General features: G+C 43.8%; 1 protein-coding gene across 1 annotated transcript in view; it reads left to right on the top strand.

Annotated features, from left to right (window-relative positions):
* The first annotated feature begins 1,512 nt into the window (after positions 1 to 1,512).
* BACE1 (beta-secretase 1) overlaps positions 1,513 to 18,548 on the top strand; it is an 87,563-nt gene continuing 70,527 nt past the window's right edge. Inside the window, exon 1 of the mRNA XM_089678612.1 lies at positions 1,513 to 2,065. Within this exon, the coding sequence (XP_089534738.1) occupies positions 1,814 to 2,065 (252 nt within the window). The 5' untranslated portion in view covers positions 1,513 to 1,813. The remainder of the gene's footprint in view (positions 2,066 to 18,548) is intronic.

Raw genomic sequence — 18,548 nt, 5'->3', positions numbered from 1 at the left:
AAGCGGAGCTTCTGCTATTGAGTGGAACTCCGCTTTAATGTGCAATGGTGGCCATACACACTTCAATTGATGTGCAATTCAATCAAAAAGATAGAATTGGCAAACAACCAAATAGTCATAACTTCCCTTCCAATCGATTTGTATACAATTTATATACACGGATGAACATGTAGTCTTCGGCTGTCAGTGAGATGTATACCTTGGTGGACAGGTAGTCTGCACTTGTCAGTGTGATGTATATATTGGTGAACATGTAATCTTCATCTGTCAGTGTGATGTATATATTGGTGAACATGTAATCTTCATCTGTCAGTGTGATATATACATTGGTGAACATGTAATCTTCATCTGTCAGTGTGATATATATATTGGTGAACATGTAATCTTCATCTGTCAGTGTGATATATACATTGGTGAACATGTAATGTTCATGTGTCAGTGAGATATATATATCTGTGAACATGTGATGTTCATGTGTCAGTGAGATATATATATTTGTGAACATGTAATCTTCATCTGTCAGTGTGATATATATATTGGTGAATCTATCATTGTGGTGTATACATTGGTGAACATGTAATGTTCATGTGTCAGTGTGATATATATATTGGTGAACGTTTAATGTTCATCTGTCAGTGTGATGTATACATTGGTGAACATGTAATGTTCATGTGTCATTATGATGTATACATTGGTGAACATGTAATCTCCATCTGTCAGTGTGATACATACATTGGGGAACCTGTCATTGTGATGTATACATTGGTGAACATGTAATCTTCATCTGTCAGTGTGATACATACATTGGTGAACCTGTCATTGTGATGTCTACATTGGTGAACATGTAATCTTCATCTGTCAGTGTGATACATACATTGGTGAACCTGTCATTATGATGTATACATTGGTGAACATGTAATGTTTATGTGTCAGTGAAATATATACATTGGTGAACATTTAATGTTCATCTGTCAGTGTGATACATACATTGGGGAACCTGTCATTGTGATGTATACATTGGTGAACATGTAATCTTCATCTGTCAGTGTGATACATACATTGGGGAACCTGTCATTGTGATGTATACATTGGTGAACATGTAATGTCCATCTGTCAGTGTGATACATACATTGGGGAACCTGTCATTGTGATGTATACATTGGTGAACATGTAATCTTCATCTGTCAGTGTGATACATACATTGGGGAACCTGTCATTATGATGTATACATTGGTGAACATGTAATGTCCATCTGTCAGTGTGATACATACATTGGGGAACCTGTCATTGTGATGTATACATTGGTGAACATGTAATGTCCATCTGTCAGTGTGATACATACATTGGTGAACCTGTCATTATGATGTATACATCGGTGAACATGTAATCTCCATCTGTCAGTGAGGTTGTATAGGGCGATCTCCCCTCCAGTGAGGATCGGATGGTGGCATTGGCTCTCCGGGTCACCGATGGAACTACATCTCCCATGGAGCAGCAGGATCCCCCCTCCTCCTCCTTCTCCTCCTCCTCCTTCTGCTCGGAGCATCTCAGCTTCTCTCATCCTCTGCCAGTCAGCATCCATCCGAGGAGGGGAGCCACCTGAGCCCGGAGGAGGGGGGACCCCAGTGCCATGGTGAGAGAAGGGGGACGGAAGGCTCTGGGATCTCCTGTCTGACAGCTGTCATCCTCCTCCCCCCCGCCGGCCTGTAGATCCTCCATCCTCCCCATCGCAGACATGGAGCTCCTCAAGTTGCTCTGACAAAGGAGATCCTGCCTCGGTCATCAGAGAAGGAGGACGCTGGCAGCCCAGAAGATGAAGGTCTTGGCGTTGGCCAGGAAGGGCAGCCTCCTTCTGATGCTTCTCCCCAGCCTGATGCCAGTGTCTGGTCTGGTGGCCATCAAAGTGCCTCTGAAAAATGTCCCAGGCCCCGGAGCGGTCCTTCCATCCAGAGAGAGGAGGTCAGCGGAGGAAGAGACCAACTTCATGGACATGAAGGACAACCTGCGAGGAAAGTCCGGCCAGGGCTACTATGTGGAGATGAGGGTGGGCACTCCTCCCCAGACGGTAGGTGGAAGCCTTCTGAACTCTCAGTCTTCTCTCTTTAGGCTCCATTCACATCTGCGCGCTCCAGGAATTCACGTAAAATGCACTTTGTGCTTGTGGTGCCATTAATTGTTAATAGTACCCCAAAAAATTGAAGAAAAAAGCACGATTGCAGCAAAACGCATGGTAAAAAAAAAAACGCACAAACCGCAAAGCGGCAAAATGCTCCATGAGCTACTTTGCTGCATTTTGTCACATGTAGGGCAGCCCATTGAAATCAATGGGCTTCCCTATGCATGTCACAAGAAAAACAAACAAACAACATGAAAACAAATGTTTAAAGTGTTACTAAACTCACAACAGTAAAATCAGTCTGTATATGCAGTAAAGCATGCTTGTTATACTCACTGTGGAACCTAAGGGGTTAATCCTCTGCACTGTGTAAAAAGGCTGTTTGATCCTGTCTTCTCTGATCCTCCCCTTCTTCCAGTGCCCCCAACTCATCTCCTGATAGAACAGAGGCTTGGGGGCAAGCTGTACATGCTCAGTTTGATGTGTATTGCTAGAGAGTTTTTTTTCTTCGGAGTGTGCATGTGATCAACCCAGGGACAATCAGTACTGTCCAGACAGAGGGTCAGGGGTGATGCAGCCTCATTGGACAATCGGGGGCATAAAACTCCTCCTACAAGCTTTAACCAGTGCTCAGCTGGACACTGAAAGAAGTCACAAGACTGCTATATACTGCTGATTAAGGTATTTAGAAGTTTATATTTACAAAAAAATAATTGCATTTCCATGTTCTGTGTACTGTGGGAGATTAGATATAGTGAATGCAGGGTCCTGGGTTTAGTAACACTTTAAAATCTCTAGATGTGAAGATCGCTAGTGCAGGTTGGGAACGCATGAATAATAGCACGCAATCCTGACCCGCACAGAAATGTGTCACTCCATAGTAGATGTGCAGGGGTGCTATTAAATCTTAAAACGGAACTAAGGGAATTAAAACCTATCTTTCCTCCAACGGTCCTGTCCCTCGCTGGTGCTGGTATCTTCTCCTGTATGCTGGTTTTTGGCTGTCTTTATTGGCTGGCGCGGGATGACGTCACTCCTGCACATCATCATTGCATGTCCCTTCTGAAATAAAAGCCAGCCTGCTCACTGTTTGTTGCAGCATAACTTCAGTTCAACTTTAATGACACATCCACGCATTTTTTTTCTGTCTGGCAAATGTTTAAAAAGGGTCGGGGACTTCTTTCCCCGCGTTTCATGCAAGTACAGCAGCCCATTCGATTTAATGTGCTGCTGTGCCCGCAACATGTGCCCACAAAATGCACATGTACATAACACACAGATATGAACCAAGGTTAAAGTGGAGCAAGCATCACATCATGTCCATATGTTAAGTGCATTCATGCTAGTTATCTTATAGATATGTAAAATTTGCAGGTATTTTTTTACCTCCCCCAGAAATCACAGTCAGTATTCCTTTATATGCTTTTATCTCCATAAGGACAGCACCATCTCTTGTCAGGCATCATCCAGGGTCAGCTTCTACTTCCTACACTGAGATGCCAGTTCAGAGATGGCACAATTCCTGGTGCCTATGTAGTCAGGGTTGTGTTCACAAATGTCTTACACAGGTCAGCCCCTGCTTATGAATTGCTACAAAATGACAATATTACAGGGGGAAAGGAGACTAAGGACTGACACTTTTTGCCTGTAGCAAACTGATGACAGCAGGGGACCCCAACATTTTATTATGGCGTGCGCATTGAGGTATAACTTTTTTCCCAAAAGGTGGACTATGCTTTTTACATCAGAACAAAGTATTAAATGCACTGATATTCCAGAAAGGAAAAAATGTGCATTTATTATTTTTTTTGCATAGAAGTCTAAAAAAGCATTACAACCGTAATCAGTGAATCATTGTTGCAGTGCCCAGGCTCCTGCAGACTCAGGTCTCTATGGAGTTATGGATCTTTGGTTAGGGGGCTGGAGGAAGTAAACAATGGATTCTTGTGCTTCATTGAGAACTAGGTGTCTCTCTGCTGTGAAGGCAGATGGGACTTGAAGTCTTCCATTCACAGAGCTGATTTAAAAAATTAACAGAAGCACCCCATGATTCAGATAGGAGGGGGAGTTTGAGGGTGCGGGCTACTGAATGGTCATGTTGCACCCTAAGGCCGTGTTCACACAGGTGTACCTATCCATACACCTTACAAAGGGCTGTCTTTGACCACACAAGATACACAGGTATGCCATGCATCTGCAAGCAGACAGGGAGGAACTGTCATGCCTTTTGGGATGCAGTGGTTGAACGGACACAGCCACTTTGACGTCCATGTGGGTGCATGACCCTGAACCCAGACAGTGTGCACTATTGTGTCTCAGTAGGGTCTGCCTGCACACGGATGCACTGCACACCTACGGGCAAAAATAACCCTTTGTACAGGTGTGCTGATAGGTACATCCGTGTGAATGAAGCCCTTATATGAATGTAACATGAAGCAATGTCAGAAAGGTAGAGTTACCCTTTAAGAAAGTTGGTTTGTATATAAAAGGTTCAGGGGGTGAAAGGGGGGCAATCTAACTTAATCTAGTAAAATGGGAAATATATAATGATACCAGGGAATATCTGATTGCCTCTCGGGGGATCAGGAAGGAATTTGTTTCCCTGCAGGAGCAAATTGAAGCGTGCTTTGCTGGGCTATTTTTTTGCCTTCCTCTGGATCAATTGTGGGTATAGGATTATAACTTTTTTTTTATAATTTAATGGTTGACTTTGGTCTTTTTTCAGCCAGACTAACTAAATAACTATATCTATGATTTGTGGTCTTCTATGTATTGGGAGTTTTTATTTTTTTAATGAGCTATCCAAATACTGGTGCTGAAGTTTACATGGAAAGTGAAAAACCCCCTTCCTAACCTGAAGTATGGAGGAAAGTAGCCCGCATAGCAAGCAGCTTGATATGGAGGCATTCAGAGAAGAGGAACCTAGATCTTAAGTAAGGGCTGATGATTTGTGTAGCATTAACTTCCTACAATCCATCTGCCCTTAGCTCAGGCAGGTAGGCAGAGGGTTTGTTTAGTTGAGAACACAGTTCCTCCCCTCCTAAAAACTCCTGGGATGTATGACATAATTGTGCCTAGGCCTGGAAACCAGGAAATATTAAAATAAAAAAAAGAAAACAAAAAAAACATTTAAAACAAGTAATATATAATTTTGTATCTATTTATAAATGCTAGCAGCATAAAGATTAAAGGTAGTCAACGTTGGTTGAGAGTGAAGTTCTGCTAACTGGTATAGACTGTAATAGACTGGAGCTACTTTATAACCCTCTGCTGCTAAACTACATGACTCCGTCTGTTCCTGCTACAATGTTGTCTTTGTTCTCAGAAGTTAATCTTTGCGTAACCTTCTTTTTTTTGTAACTATTTAGCATTGAAAGCAGCAGACATACAGTAGAATATATCTGTATATGGAAGGAATCATCCGCTTTCCATTTCAATAAGTGTTAGGATTTTAGTCCATTGTGATTTGCCCAGATCAGCAGGAAGAATTTATCTATAAGGCCTTTTGTGCATTTAATTTACTGATGTATATGTACAGGATCTTGCTGGCAGAATGATCCTGCGTAAAAAACACAAGTATGATCCATAAAGTGGATGCAGTTACACGCATACAGGCAAGTAAACATGTGCATATGTTTATATGTGCAAAATTCATCTTTATTTTCTGCAAGCAAATATATATATACAGTCAGGTCCATAAACATTGGGCATCGACCCAATTCTAACATTTTTGGCTCTATACACCACCACAATGGATTTGAAATGAAACAAACAAAATGTCCTTTAACTGCAGATTGTCAGCTTTAATTTGAGGGTATTTACATCCAAATCAGGTGAACGGTGTAGGAATTACAACAGTTTGCATATGTGCCTCCCACTTGTTAAGGGACCAAAAGTAATGGGACAATTGGCTTCTCAGCTGTTCCATGGCCAGGTGTGTGTTATTCCCTCATTATCCCAATTTCAATGAGCAGATAAAAGGTCCAGAGTTCATTTCAAGTGTGCTATTTGCATTTGGAATCTGTTGCTGTCAACTCTCAAGATGAGATCCAAAGAGCTGTCACTATCAGTGAAGCAAGCCATCATTAGGCTGAAAAAACAAAACAAACTCATCAGAGAGATAGCAAAAACATTATGCGTGGCCAAAACAACTGTTTGGAACATCCTTAAAAAGAAGGAACGCACCGGTGAGCTCAGCAACACCAAAAGACCCGGAAAACCACGGAAAACAACTGTGGTGGATGACTGAAGAATTCTTTCCCTGGTGAAGAAAACACCCTTCACAACAGTTGGCCAGATCAAGAACACTCTCCAGGAGGTAGGTGTATGTGTGTCTTGGAAATTCGCTTTAACGAATTTCTCCTTACCGTGAGTACTCGCAGTTGGATGCGCAGAAATCCCCCATAAAGCTGTGCGAATCTCGCTTACCACGACTGCAGCCAAACTACACGATTCCTGCCCATCCAAATACTTTGGTTCTGTTGAATTTGTGGGTGATGGAGCTCCGTTACCCTGGAATGATCACACGACACTCTAAGGCTGGTTGCAACTCACATAAGGGCTGATTTTAGGCTCAGCTCTCTGTTTTATTAAGAATACACACATGCCCCCCACATGAATAAAGTCAATCCCTCCCACCGAACAATGCAATGGGGAGTACCTATACAGAGGATATACATTCCAATTGGAGCATAGCCTTTGCTATTATCTATCACTGGTCCTCCCCCATGAACCTTCTGAGGTCAGCAGACTTCCTCCCCTTCCCCCCTATGAGCCATCTGAGGTCATATTTCCTGTCCTACTAGCTTCTATTGGTATGTAAAATTCTCTGCACAAGCACTCCCTAAAAATATCAGTCTGTACCTGGATGGGCCCGATACGATCTTTATTAAAACACATCCATCCGAGATACAGTTCAGATTAGTAATGGGTTGTAAGATATGCACAAGCCTACACGTGGAGTTCACACCGCTTGCGCATTGCGTTATGAAGCCCACGTGGTACCATGCTGCTGATATGTGGATACAGGCCCACGGTCTACTGACAGCAGCATTCGCATGGAATGCCGTGGTGGTATACACGCCGGTCTATAAGCGCAGATCTGCCATCTCATCCATTACCAAGCCGAGTACTGTAATACATACATTGTACATGCGCATGGCCCAATTGCAGCCTTCAGAGCTTTAATTAAGCCACACGAGAGACATATGAATAACACGAATACATGACACATTTAAAGTTCGACCAACAATACAAAATTTCCATGACATTCCCTCCTGTTTTATCATATTCTCCTCGTGTCCCTTCTTGATCTTCTTCAGCTTGATGGGTGTAGTCTCAAACTTCAAAGAGTTCCTGTAGTTGTCCCTGAGAATAAAGCTCCACGGGGTACCTGAAACAACAAGACCCGACGCAGACTCGACGCAAACAGGCTTGATTGAAGCGATGATCCTCAAGAGCGTTGGAACCTTCACTACAGGAAGGCTCTTGCAAAAACCACAAACAGACTTGTGGTATGAATAAAGCTTGTGATCCCACGGTGGTCTGGGGAGATCCAGCAACAGATTCTCAAATTGCCCCTGCAGACGGGGCCACACAAGGCTGGTCTCGACCCAGACAGTTTTCCAAATCGCAGACACAAACCATGATGAGGCTTGAAGCTTGCTTGAAGGTCTTGGAGAATGTGGTCTTCAGAGAGATAAATTAGAGGGAAGCCAGGACGTAATCTGTAGAGAAGGTGGATGGTTGGTGAGGTCTTCCTCCGATCAGTGGTTGGAGTGGGATCCCCGGAGCGGGCATGGAGATGTGGTCGTCTGCCCGAGCTTGGCTTACACGGTCGATGAGGCAACAGGAACATCTCACCGCGGCATATAAAAGGCAGATGAAAAAGAGAAGCATCAGGATATACACTCCCACTTCCTTCAACCAAGATCCGATGGAGAACAGGAAATCTCCCAATCCTCCCAAACCCTTGAACGGATTCCAACCCTCACTAGCTATAGCTCTAGCTTTTCCCTGTAGTTCACTAACTTTGTCCATATGGGCCTGGACCTTGTCATCGGTGTCTTCTATCCAAGTACAACAATCCTCTCCGATGAACTCACAGAACCCCCCTTTGGCGGCTAAAAGATAATCAAGGGCCATCTTCTCCTGAAGCACTAAAATTCCCATCTGCCGTTGTTCTTGGGCAATTTCTCTGACAGCCTCTACGGTCTCGTTAAACATACTATCCACGATGACAGAAAAATTGTTCAGGCGCTTCATAAGTTCTATTCCCCATCCTGTCCATGAGGGGAACCAAGCCCATGCCTGGTCGCCCTCAGAGAACAGCTCCCTGCGAACTCTCCCTGCCATCCTTACCTTCTTGTGGACCATCAACTCTTCATGGTCCATCACTACATAGGATGCGGGGACTAGCTTTATGAGGGCACACGAACCTTTCGCGTTCTGGGGAAATGTTCTATAGGCTGCCGAACCACACAGAAAATAGTATGGACCTGTCAGAGCAGAACAGGAGGAGTTCCTCGTTCGGCCTCTGGTACTGAGCAACAGTTGCACAGACTGGGGGATTGCTCCCTCAGTCTGCACATCACATCCGTCCTTCCAACACACGTGGTCTGGTCGGTCAGTGTGGTTACTCAGAAAGGAAGTCTGGTTAGTCAGATTGACAGTTATACCTCCCTCGCAGGTGGTAATCCCAACAAACTTGTTACCTGTGCCAAAGCTGATGTTAAAGCACACCTGAGGGCTGCCTAGCTGCACAGTTACCCATAATGGACTGGTGAGGGCCCTACAGGAGCTAGAGCTAATATTGGTGCTGAAACTGATGTTACCTGCTAAAAATGTGTCATTAAGTTCTACCGACAAATGTCTACGTGGGGGCTGACCAGGGGTCCCTTGCTTTTTCATGCCGACGCGGATGTCATATAGGGCATGAACAGCGGCCATTGCGGACATGTGATGACTGGGTGGGGGCTTAGAGCATACCCAACAGTTGGTTTTGTTGGCGGTTCTGGCTAAACGCAGGTGCATTTTAAATAAAAGGTTGGGGTATCTGCCGTCTTTTCCTCCGTTCACACACATGTATGACATACAAACAAAAAGAAAAAGGAAAATGACACCCCTCATTCTCTGGTGTAGCTGAGAAGCTTCTTGCAGTGGCTTGCGTGCACCCAGTTGTCTCGTCCCTCGAGCTTGAGTGAGGTAGGTGTCGTCAGCTGGACTTGGTATGGTCCGGTGAACCGTGGCTCGAGTCCGGTTCTTTGATGTTTCTTTAGGACGACCCAATCACCTGGCTCAATAGAAAGAACACCTGTTATTGTATTTGGATCGGGGAGCGATTCGCGAACCCGATGGTGTATCTTCTGCAGCTCCCGTTGCAGAGATTGCACATAACCTGTAAGCTGTGAATGCAAAGACGACAACTGTTGAGGAAAGTACAACCCTGTTTTGGGAGGTCCCCCAAACAACACCTCGTAGGGTGACAGCCCATGTGGTTGCCGAGGGGCATTCCGGATGGAATAGGGGGCAATGGGGAGACACTCAGGCCAAGGTTTTTGGGTATCGGAAGACGTTCAACCTTACCGCTACTCTCGGGGTGATATGGGGTGTGTCGCCGCTGACTCCAGTTCCACCAAAGAGATGCAGTCGTGTCCTTTGGAAGAGAGATTAGTAGTGGACAAAGAAGACATGTTAGCAGAAGAGGTGTTAGTATTGTTAGTCGTGTTGCAAAATTCAGCACTGTCATTGCTGTCCTCCCCCCCCTTCTCATCTTCCGACACAGGAAGAAGAGAAGCTGGGTTAAGAATAGTGCATCGTTTGATAGTGAGGTTAGTAGGGGTTAGGAGGGTTTTCCCCTGAGAGGGGTACCTTGCCTTGGATGTCCTGTTTTCGCAGGACCGTTCTTGCTGCACTGGTGTCGGTGAGGCAAGGGAGGGGATATTTTAATTCCTCTAGAAAAAGATGGATCTGGGCCGACACCGATTTGTCAACTTCCTATGAGAATTCATAGGAGTTACTTACCATGGTGGTCATAGGGGCGGAGGACTCATCAGGAATGAACTGCCACCGACCTTTAGGTAATTGGGGACAGCTCCTCCTCATGTGCCCCGTTTGGTGGCACTGGAAGCACCTGGGTGGGGGCCTATTCTTCCTGTGACCCAGATCCCTTGGTTTTTCGTGTGGGGTCTGGGACATAAGAACTTTGGCCTTGTCTTGTTTTCTTCTATCCATTTCCCTCTCTATTGCCGCAAGAGTGGAAAGGATAGCAGGGATAGACATCTCATTATATTCGGGTCGGGCCAGAACCAGCCTTTCCCGAATTTTAGTATCGATGCCTTCCAAAAATTTGGCCCGCAACAGAATGTGCGTCGCGGTCACCTTTACCCCTTCAGTTGGAGCATCAGGTCCAACTTCCAGATCCGCATCCAGTGCCGTCTGCTTGAGACGGCGCCAGAAGCAGGCGCTTTCCTCATTAGGACCCTGGGTGAGCTTCATCATGTCCGTAGTAGAGGTAGCACCATACATTTCTGGAAGCTTTGCCTTTAGCTGTGTACAGAACTCTTTGCCCCCTGAAGTCATCTCCTCATGCGTGGTTATAGAGCACCCTGCAATCACTGTACTGGCCACTTCCATGCCCACCTTTGCCCGTAGGATCTGTGCACAATCTGACCCGCTCATACCATAGCTGAACTGGTTTTGTCCAAACATTCGAGCAAATCCTCTCGGATTGACTCGATAGTCCGGGAGCTCAGCCAGAATAGTGCGGATCTCTGCCGGGGTGAAGGGGACATGCCAAACTACCCGTTCCCCTAAAGTCCGTTCCCCCCGTGCATTGGGAGGACCTTCAAATTGCTGCACCCTGACTGGATAGGCCTCGGTCCGGGAAGAGTGCAAGGGCTGACCCAGCATCATCGGTGGGCTTAGATTAACCACCTCGCTTACTGCACCTTCAGGTTTGAGGTCCCTCAGATCAGGGTATAGCTGGGGGGCAGGGGTCTGATCAGTGGTTCGTAGCGCTTTGATGCAATCCGCCCTGTTTTTTAACCGGGTGTCTACTCCCCTTGATTCACAGATAGTCTGCAAATCGGTTGTTGAGAAGGCTTCATAGTTGGAAACAGAAGGAGCTGGGGTGAAGCAGGAAGAAAGGAGAGGTAGAGGTAGAGGCTGAGGCATAGAGACAGAAGGTACATCAAGAGTGACGTCACTAACAGAAGAGACAGGTGCAGTTATACTTATCTCAGCCACTGTTGGTTGTTGGGGAACCCCAGCAGACCCTGATCCTGCCTGCCTTAGTAGAGTCAGCCCTGAAAGAGCTTCCTCCACCTCTGACACCGGATCCTCCTGTTTTATTCCCTCTGGAGGCCAGGTATACATCACCTGGTTCTTCCGGACAGACACCAGTTTATGTATGCCTTGCTTCCCTAATCGGATTGACCTGTGAAGCCATAGCTGTGCGATCTCTAGTTCTGACGCCTGCATCCGTGGTCCAAATTCAGAGATGAATTTTTCCCACCTCCATGCGTCAAATGTACCTTCCCGGGGAATTTCCCATCTGGTACCCTTCGACCATTTATTCCACCTTTTGAGGGGTTCTGTAGACTTCCCCCCCAAACTCACCTTCATCAGTTGTGCAGCTGTCCTTACCCTGAAGAGGGCTGGTTCCCCCTCTCTCTTCATGGACTGACTACTGCCCATCGTGACTAGTCACTGGTATATATCCCGCGTCCGGGTACCTGTTTACCCCCTGGAGCACTCGGTGGGATCCTACCGAGAGGCCTGATTCCACCACTTTCCCAGCACAGCGTAATTTATGTGATACTTATCGATCACCCGAAGCGCATCAAGTGGCGGTCAGACTGAGAGCACACCTCCCACTCCCACAGCGCAATTTGTGTGATCCTGACCACCCGAAGTGTTTGTGGTAACCAGGATTTCCCTGGACCGCCCACTCACACAGCGTAATTTATGTGGTTCTCATCACCCACTGTGTTTGGCAGGCCACACCGCACAATGATGAAAGTGGCTTTTCTCTCCCTGCACACAGTAGCTAACACAAGTCAAAACAAAAAGAGGGGTTCTTGGATGTTACTTAGGGGTCACTGGTTGGGCAGAAACCTGCTAACTGACCTTTAGGAAATTTGTGTAAAGAAAAAAACTTTCCTAATACACACAGAAAAAAAAACTCTTTTCAACCTGAAAAACTGTTAAAAAGGACAAAGTGGATCCTTATGAAAAACACGGGACGTTTCACAGTAAAACAATTACACCGAGGTAAACCGAAAAACTGCGCCAAAAGTAACCTTGTTGCTGACTCAAAAATCACTCCTATCAGCACCGCTAAACGATCCACGTTATACACGCAATCTTTACTGCAACCACCTAGAACCGTTTACACAAAAAGTCTGCTGGACGTGAAACACGCGACACAGCAGCTTAAAACAAACCCGCTTTACAATAAGGAACTACTTTTAACAGGAAAAACACAAGAAAAACATAATCACTATACAAGAAATCTATGTGCAAAAACCCAGAGTTCACCGCGCTCATTAAATGTGGAACACGTGAAGGGAAAACTCGCTTAACACACTTTAAATTGGCTGGCAATACGCAAATTTAAAGCTAAAAGCAAACAAATGAAACTGTAAAAAATTTGGATTAAAAACACAATATGGGTCAAATGCATATAGGAAACTTCATGCACATTGCATAGAGATTACTGCACATTTGGTAGCCAACAAAATGGCCACCAAACAAAAGGAGTCCATGTGGTTTGTCAAGAAGATGACCCCCCACAGAGGAGCACATGGCAGATACTAGAATGACCCCCCACAGAGGAGCACACGGCAGACTCTAGCCTCAAAATTGCCTCTTACATAAAACAGACTTTTAGACAGAACATACACTGGACAATTACACAACAATATGAAGCACACATACAACACAATTTGGGCACAATCACAGAACGGACATAAAACACCAACATATCACACTAACATGCACATGTAACAAAAAGGACCCCCTGCTGCATGCTTGCTGGGAGCAGTGGTACCACAAAACATTGTACAGACCACATAACACAGATCTTACAACAGTTAACAATTAACCTAAGCCTTTCAGCACTGTAATAATTACCTCACGTGGAGGGGGGTAAAGCAATCACCACAGTACCTACAACCCGCAAATACTTACCTAACACTATGCAACAACTTTTACCCACTAAAACATATACCCGTTTAATTTTTGGTTGGAAGATTTTTTAAACTTGACCAAATCCAGCCAACCAAAACCCCCCCCTCTGCTGCGTTCCGCAGAGACAAACCCTTGTCTTTCACCCACAAATCAAGAGTTTAGGACAAAAAACGAGGTCCTTGTTAAGCGGTATTTCTTGTTAGCTAACAGAGAGCGAAATCAGCCACACGAACACGCAAAAAGCGATCCTCTTAATGGCAGAGAGACCTGAAATGTGCCGGCATACTTTTTGCTAGTTCATGATGGCCATTCCCCCCTCGTTCTAGGTTAGCTACGCAAGAATACGCGTTAGTATCCACCAGGCTCGCCAAACTGTCTTGGAAATTCGCTTTAACGAATTTCTCCTTACCGTGAGTACTCGCAGTTGGATGCGCAGAAATCCCCCATAAAGCTGTGCGAATCTCGCTTACCACGACTGCAGCCAAACTACACGATTCCTGCCCATCCAAATACTTTGGTTCTGTTGAATTTGTGGGTGATGGAGCTCCGTTACCCTGGAATGATCACACGACACTCTAAGGCTGGTTGCAACTCACATAAGGGCTGATTTTAGGCTCAGCTCTCTGTTTTATTAAGAATACACACATGCCCCCCACATGAATAAAGTCAATCCCTCCCACCGAACAATGCAATGGGGAGTACCTATACAGAGGATATACATTCCAATTGGAGCATAGCCTTTGCTATTATCTATCACTGGTCCTCCCCCATGAACCTTCTGAGGTCAGCAGACTTCCTCCCCTTCCCCCCTATGAGCCATCTGAGGTCATATTTCCTGTCCTACTAGCTTCTATTGGTATGTAAAATTCTCTGCACAAGCACTCCCTAAAAATATCAGTCTGTACCTGGATGGGCCCGATACGATCTTTATTAAAACACATCCATCCGAGATACAGTTCAGATTAGTAATGGGTTGTAAGATATGCACAAGCCTACACGTGGAGTTCACACCGCTTGCGCATTGCGTTATGAAGCCCACGTGGTACCATGCTGCTGATATGTGGATACAGGCCCACGGTCTACTGACAGCAGCATTCGCATGGAATGCCGTGGTGGTATACACGCCGGTCTATAAGCGCAGATCTGCCATCTCATCCATTACCAAGCCGAGTACTGTAATACATACATTGTACATGCGCATGGCCCAATTGCAGCCTTCAGAGCTTTAATTAAGCCACACGAGAGACATATGAATAACACGAATACATGACACATTTAAAGTTCGACCAACAATACAAAATTTCCATGACATGTGTGTCAAAGTCAACAATCAAGAGAAGACTTCACCAGAGTGAATACAGAGGGTTCACCACAAGATGTAAACCATTGGTGAGCCTCAAAAACAGGAAGGCCAGATTAGAGTTTGCCAAACGACATCTAAAAAAGCCTTCACAGTTCTGGAACAACATCCTACGGACAGATGAGACCAAGATCAACTTGTACCAGAGTGATGGGAAGAGAAGAGTATGGAGAAGGAAAGGAACTGCTCATGATCCTAAGCATACCACCTCATCAGTGAAGCATGGTGGTGGTAGTGTCATAGCGTGGGCATGTATGGCTGTCAATGGAACTGGTTCTCTTGTATTTATTGATGATGTGACTGCTGACAAAAGCAGCAGGATGAATTCTGAAGTGTTTCGGGCAATATTATCTGCTCATATTCAGCCAAATGCTTCAGAACTCATTGGACGCCGCTTCACAGTGCAGATGGACAATGACCCAAAGCATACTGCAAAAGCAACCAAAGAGTTTTTTAAGGGAAAGAAGTGGAATATTATGCAATGGCCAAGTCAATCACCTGACCTGAATCCGATTGAGCATGCATTTCACTTGCTGAAGAAAGAACTGAAGGGAAAATGCCCCAAGAACAAGCAGGAACTGAAGACAGTTGCAGTAGAGGCCTGGCAGAGCATCACCAGGGATGAAACCCAGCGTCTGGTGATGTCTATGCGTTCCAGACTTCAGGCTGTAATTGACTGCAAAGGATTTGCAACCAAGTATTAAAAAGTGAAAGTTTGATTTATGATTATTATTCTGTCCCATTACTTTTGGTCCCTTAACAAGTGGGAGGCACATATGCAAACTATTGTAATTGCTACACCGTTCACCTGATTTGGATGTAAATACCCTCAAATTAAAGCTGACAGTCTGCAGTTAAAGCACATCTTGTTCGTTTCATTTCAAATCCATTGTGGTGGTGCATAGAGCCAAAAATGTTAGAATTGTGTTGATGTCCCAATATTTATGGACCTGACTGTATATATATATATATATACATATATACACACACACTATATTTCCAAAAGTATTGGGACCCCCTCCAAATCATTGGATTCAGGTGTTCCAATCACCTCCATGGTCATATGCAGGTCATACATGGGTCGAATTCCAAACAAATTGTCTATAGAACATCAGAAATTCTGTGCGTTTTGTAATCCGATGGTGCCACCATTGATTTCAAAACTCACCCAACCAAGCCTTCAATTTCACCTCAAGTTGCTACATAAAATAATTTTTGTGGCCAAGAATTTTCTTTTCTTTCCAGGTCACAGCTCATGCTCATTTATTTTTCGTTTATATTTCTTGCACAATTCTCCCATCATTGATTTGAAATTGTTCGTTTTTCAAAAAATTTCCACCATACCAGATCACTCAGATTCGATGGTCACATGAAAATTGGCCTTTCTTATAACCCACTTATTGTTGCGAAATTCGAACAAAAATTCTTAGAATTTTATTTCGAAAATCTTTTCTAAGAATATTCGTTCGAATTTTGCACCATTAGTGGGTCATAGAAAAGGCCGGTTTTCGTGTGACCATCAAATCTGAGTGATCCGGTATGTTGGAAATGTTTTTCAAAATTAACAAATTTCAAATCAATGATGGGAGAACTGTGCAGGAAATATAAACAAAAAAGAAATGCGCATTAACTGTGACCTGAAAAGAAAATTCTTGGCCATGAAAATTATTTTCTGTAGCTATAAGAGAAGAAATTGAAGGCTTTGTTGGATGAATTTCGAAATCAATGGTGGCACCGTCGGATTACTAAACACACTAAATTTCTGATTTTCTAAAGACAATTAGTTCAGAATTCGACCCATGTATGACCGGCTATAGGCATATAAAATCAAGCACCTAGACATGCAGACTGCTTCTACAAACATTTGTGAAAGAATGGGTCGCTCTCAGGAGCTCAGTGAATTCAAGCGTGGTACCGTGATAGGTTGCCACCTGTGCAATAATTCCATCCTTGCTTCTAAATATTCCACGGTCAACTGTTAGGCTACTTTCACACTGAGGAGTTTTTGAAGTTTTTTTGCATTAAAAAAAGCGCCTGAAAAGCTCAAGAAAAATGCTTCCCTATGTATGTGAATGTATATCTATGTATGTTTTCACACTGAGGAATTGCGCTTGTGTTGTGTAAAAACTCCAGCTTGCAGCATCTTTGTGGAATGTTTGGGGAGTTAAAAAAAAACTCCCCAAAAACACCTCTTCCCATTGAAATCAATGGAAAACTCCTGAAAAGCACCTCAAAATGCCTCTGAGAAGGGTTTTTGGTGCAGTTTTGAAGTCACGTGTCCTTTAAAAATGTTTGGAAAGCATGGCAAAAGCGTGGTAAAAACGCCTATGCGTTTCTGCTGTGTTTTTGCGGCGGATCAGTGTGAAAGTAGCCTTAGTGGTATTATAACAAAGTGGAAGCAGCTAAGAACAACAGCAACTCAGCCACGAAGTGATAGGCCACGTAAAATGACAGACCGAGGTCAGCGAATGCTGAAGTGCACAGTGCTCAGAAGTCGCCAACTGTCTGCAGAGTCGATAGCTAAAGACCTCCAAACTTCATGTGGCCTTCAGATGAGCACAGCAACAGTGCGTAGAGAGCTTTATGGAATGGGTTTCCATGGCTGAGCAGCTGCATCCAAGTCTTATATCACCAAGTGCAATGCAAAGCGTTGGATACAGTGGTGTAAAGCACGCCACCACTCAGGGTGGATTTGATTTAAATCAAACTGATTTAAATCATGATTTAAATCACGATTTAAATCACTAGTCAGTAAGGCTTGATTTAAATCCTAGTTTTCTACATAAAGACTAATTCTTGCTAGTATAACTTTAATATGCAAGTAGATGAAGATTTTTAGAATAACAACTTTTCATATTAGTTTTTTTATCCCCAGTTTAATAGGTTAATCTTTCATATTTGGACAACTTTTCTGTTGTACTTAGGAAGGAGAAAAATATTCATTACCTTAATAATAACAATTTAAATAGATTTATTCATCTGAAACAATAACATTACAGCATATGTTATTTGCTTAAACAAACATCCATGTTTGTTAACTAATTTGGCTAAACAAAATATATATATTTTAAGAAACTTAGACTGTCAGCCCCTTCCTCCTCACACTTAGTTTCACTTTCTTCTTGTACAGATCTATTCCACTCCAAACAATCAGAAAAATATTGTTTCTATTCTATTCACTGAACTTGTTGAAACTTAGCACTGAAGGGGTTGATTCTGTATTCATAGGTTTGTAGAAGTTAGGATTAAGGTCTTTTTCTTAACTCTGTTCCTGTTATAACATTTTTGCTGTGAAGAAGAGGCATGTGATCTCCGCTGAGTCAAATTCAGTTTTGAGAACTGCAAAAGTAAACCAAGCATCTGTGATAGTATCTTGTAGGCAGAGAAACTGCCCAATAATCTTACAAAAACATCTGGAAGAGCATGACATTGTGAATGGATTCATGGAATTTATTTACCAAAAAAATTAAACATATACAGCCTTATTCTACATAATTAAAAAACTAATCTTTATTTCATGATGGAATAACCTTTGGATGGTAATATATTTTCCTCAAAAAGCATTTTATTTAAAAAAAATCCGATTTAAAACAAAAAAATCTGATTTAAATAAAAAAAATCTGATTTTTTTGATTTTTTAAAAAAAATCATTGATTTTTATCCACCCTGCCACCACTAGACTCTAGAGCAGTGGAGATATGTTCTCTAGAGTGACGAACCACGCTTCTCTGTCTGGCAAGCTGATGGACGTGTCTGGGTTTGTCAGTTGCCAGGAGAACGGTACTTCTCTGACTGCATTGTGCCAAGTGTAAAGTTTGGTGGAGGGGGGATTATGGTGTGGGGTTGTTTTTCAGGGGTTGGGCTTAGCCCCTTAGTTCCAGT

This window comes from Staurois parvus, unplaced genomic scaffold, assembly GCF_062004578.1.
Source record: "Staurois parvus isolate SC_StPar_1 unplaced genomic scaffold, SC_StPar_1.0 ptg000207l, whole genome shotgun sequence".
Classification (NCBI taxonomy): Eukaryota; Metazoa; Chordata; class Amphibia; order Anura; family Ranidae; genus Staurois; species Staurois parvus.
Note: the sequence above shows the minus strand (reverse complement) of the source record. Positions and strands in the feature narration are given on the sequence as shown.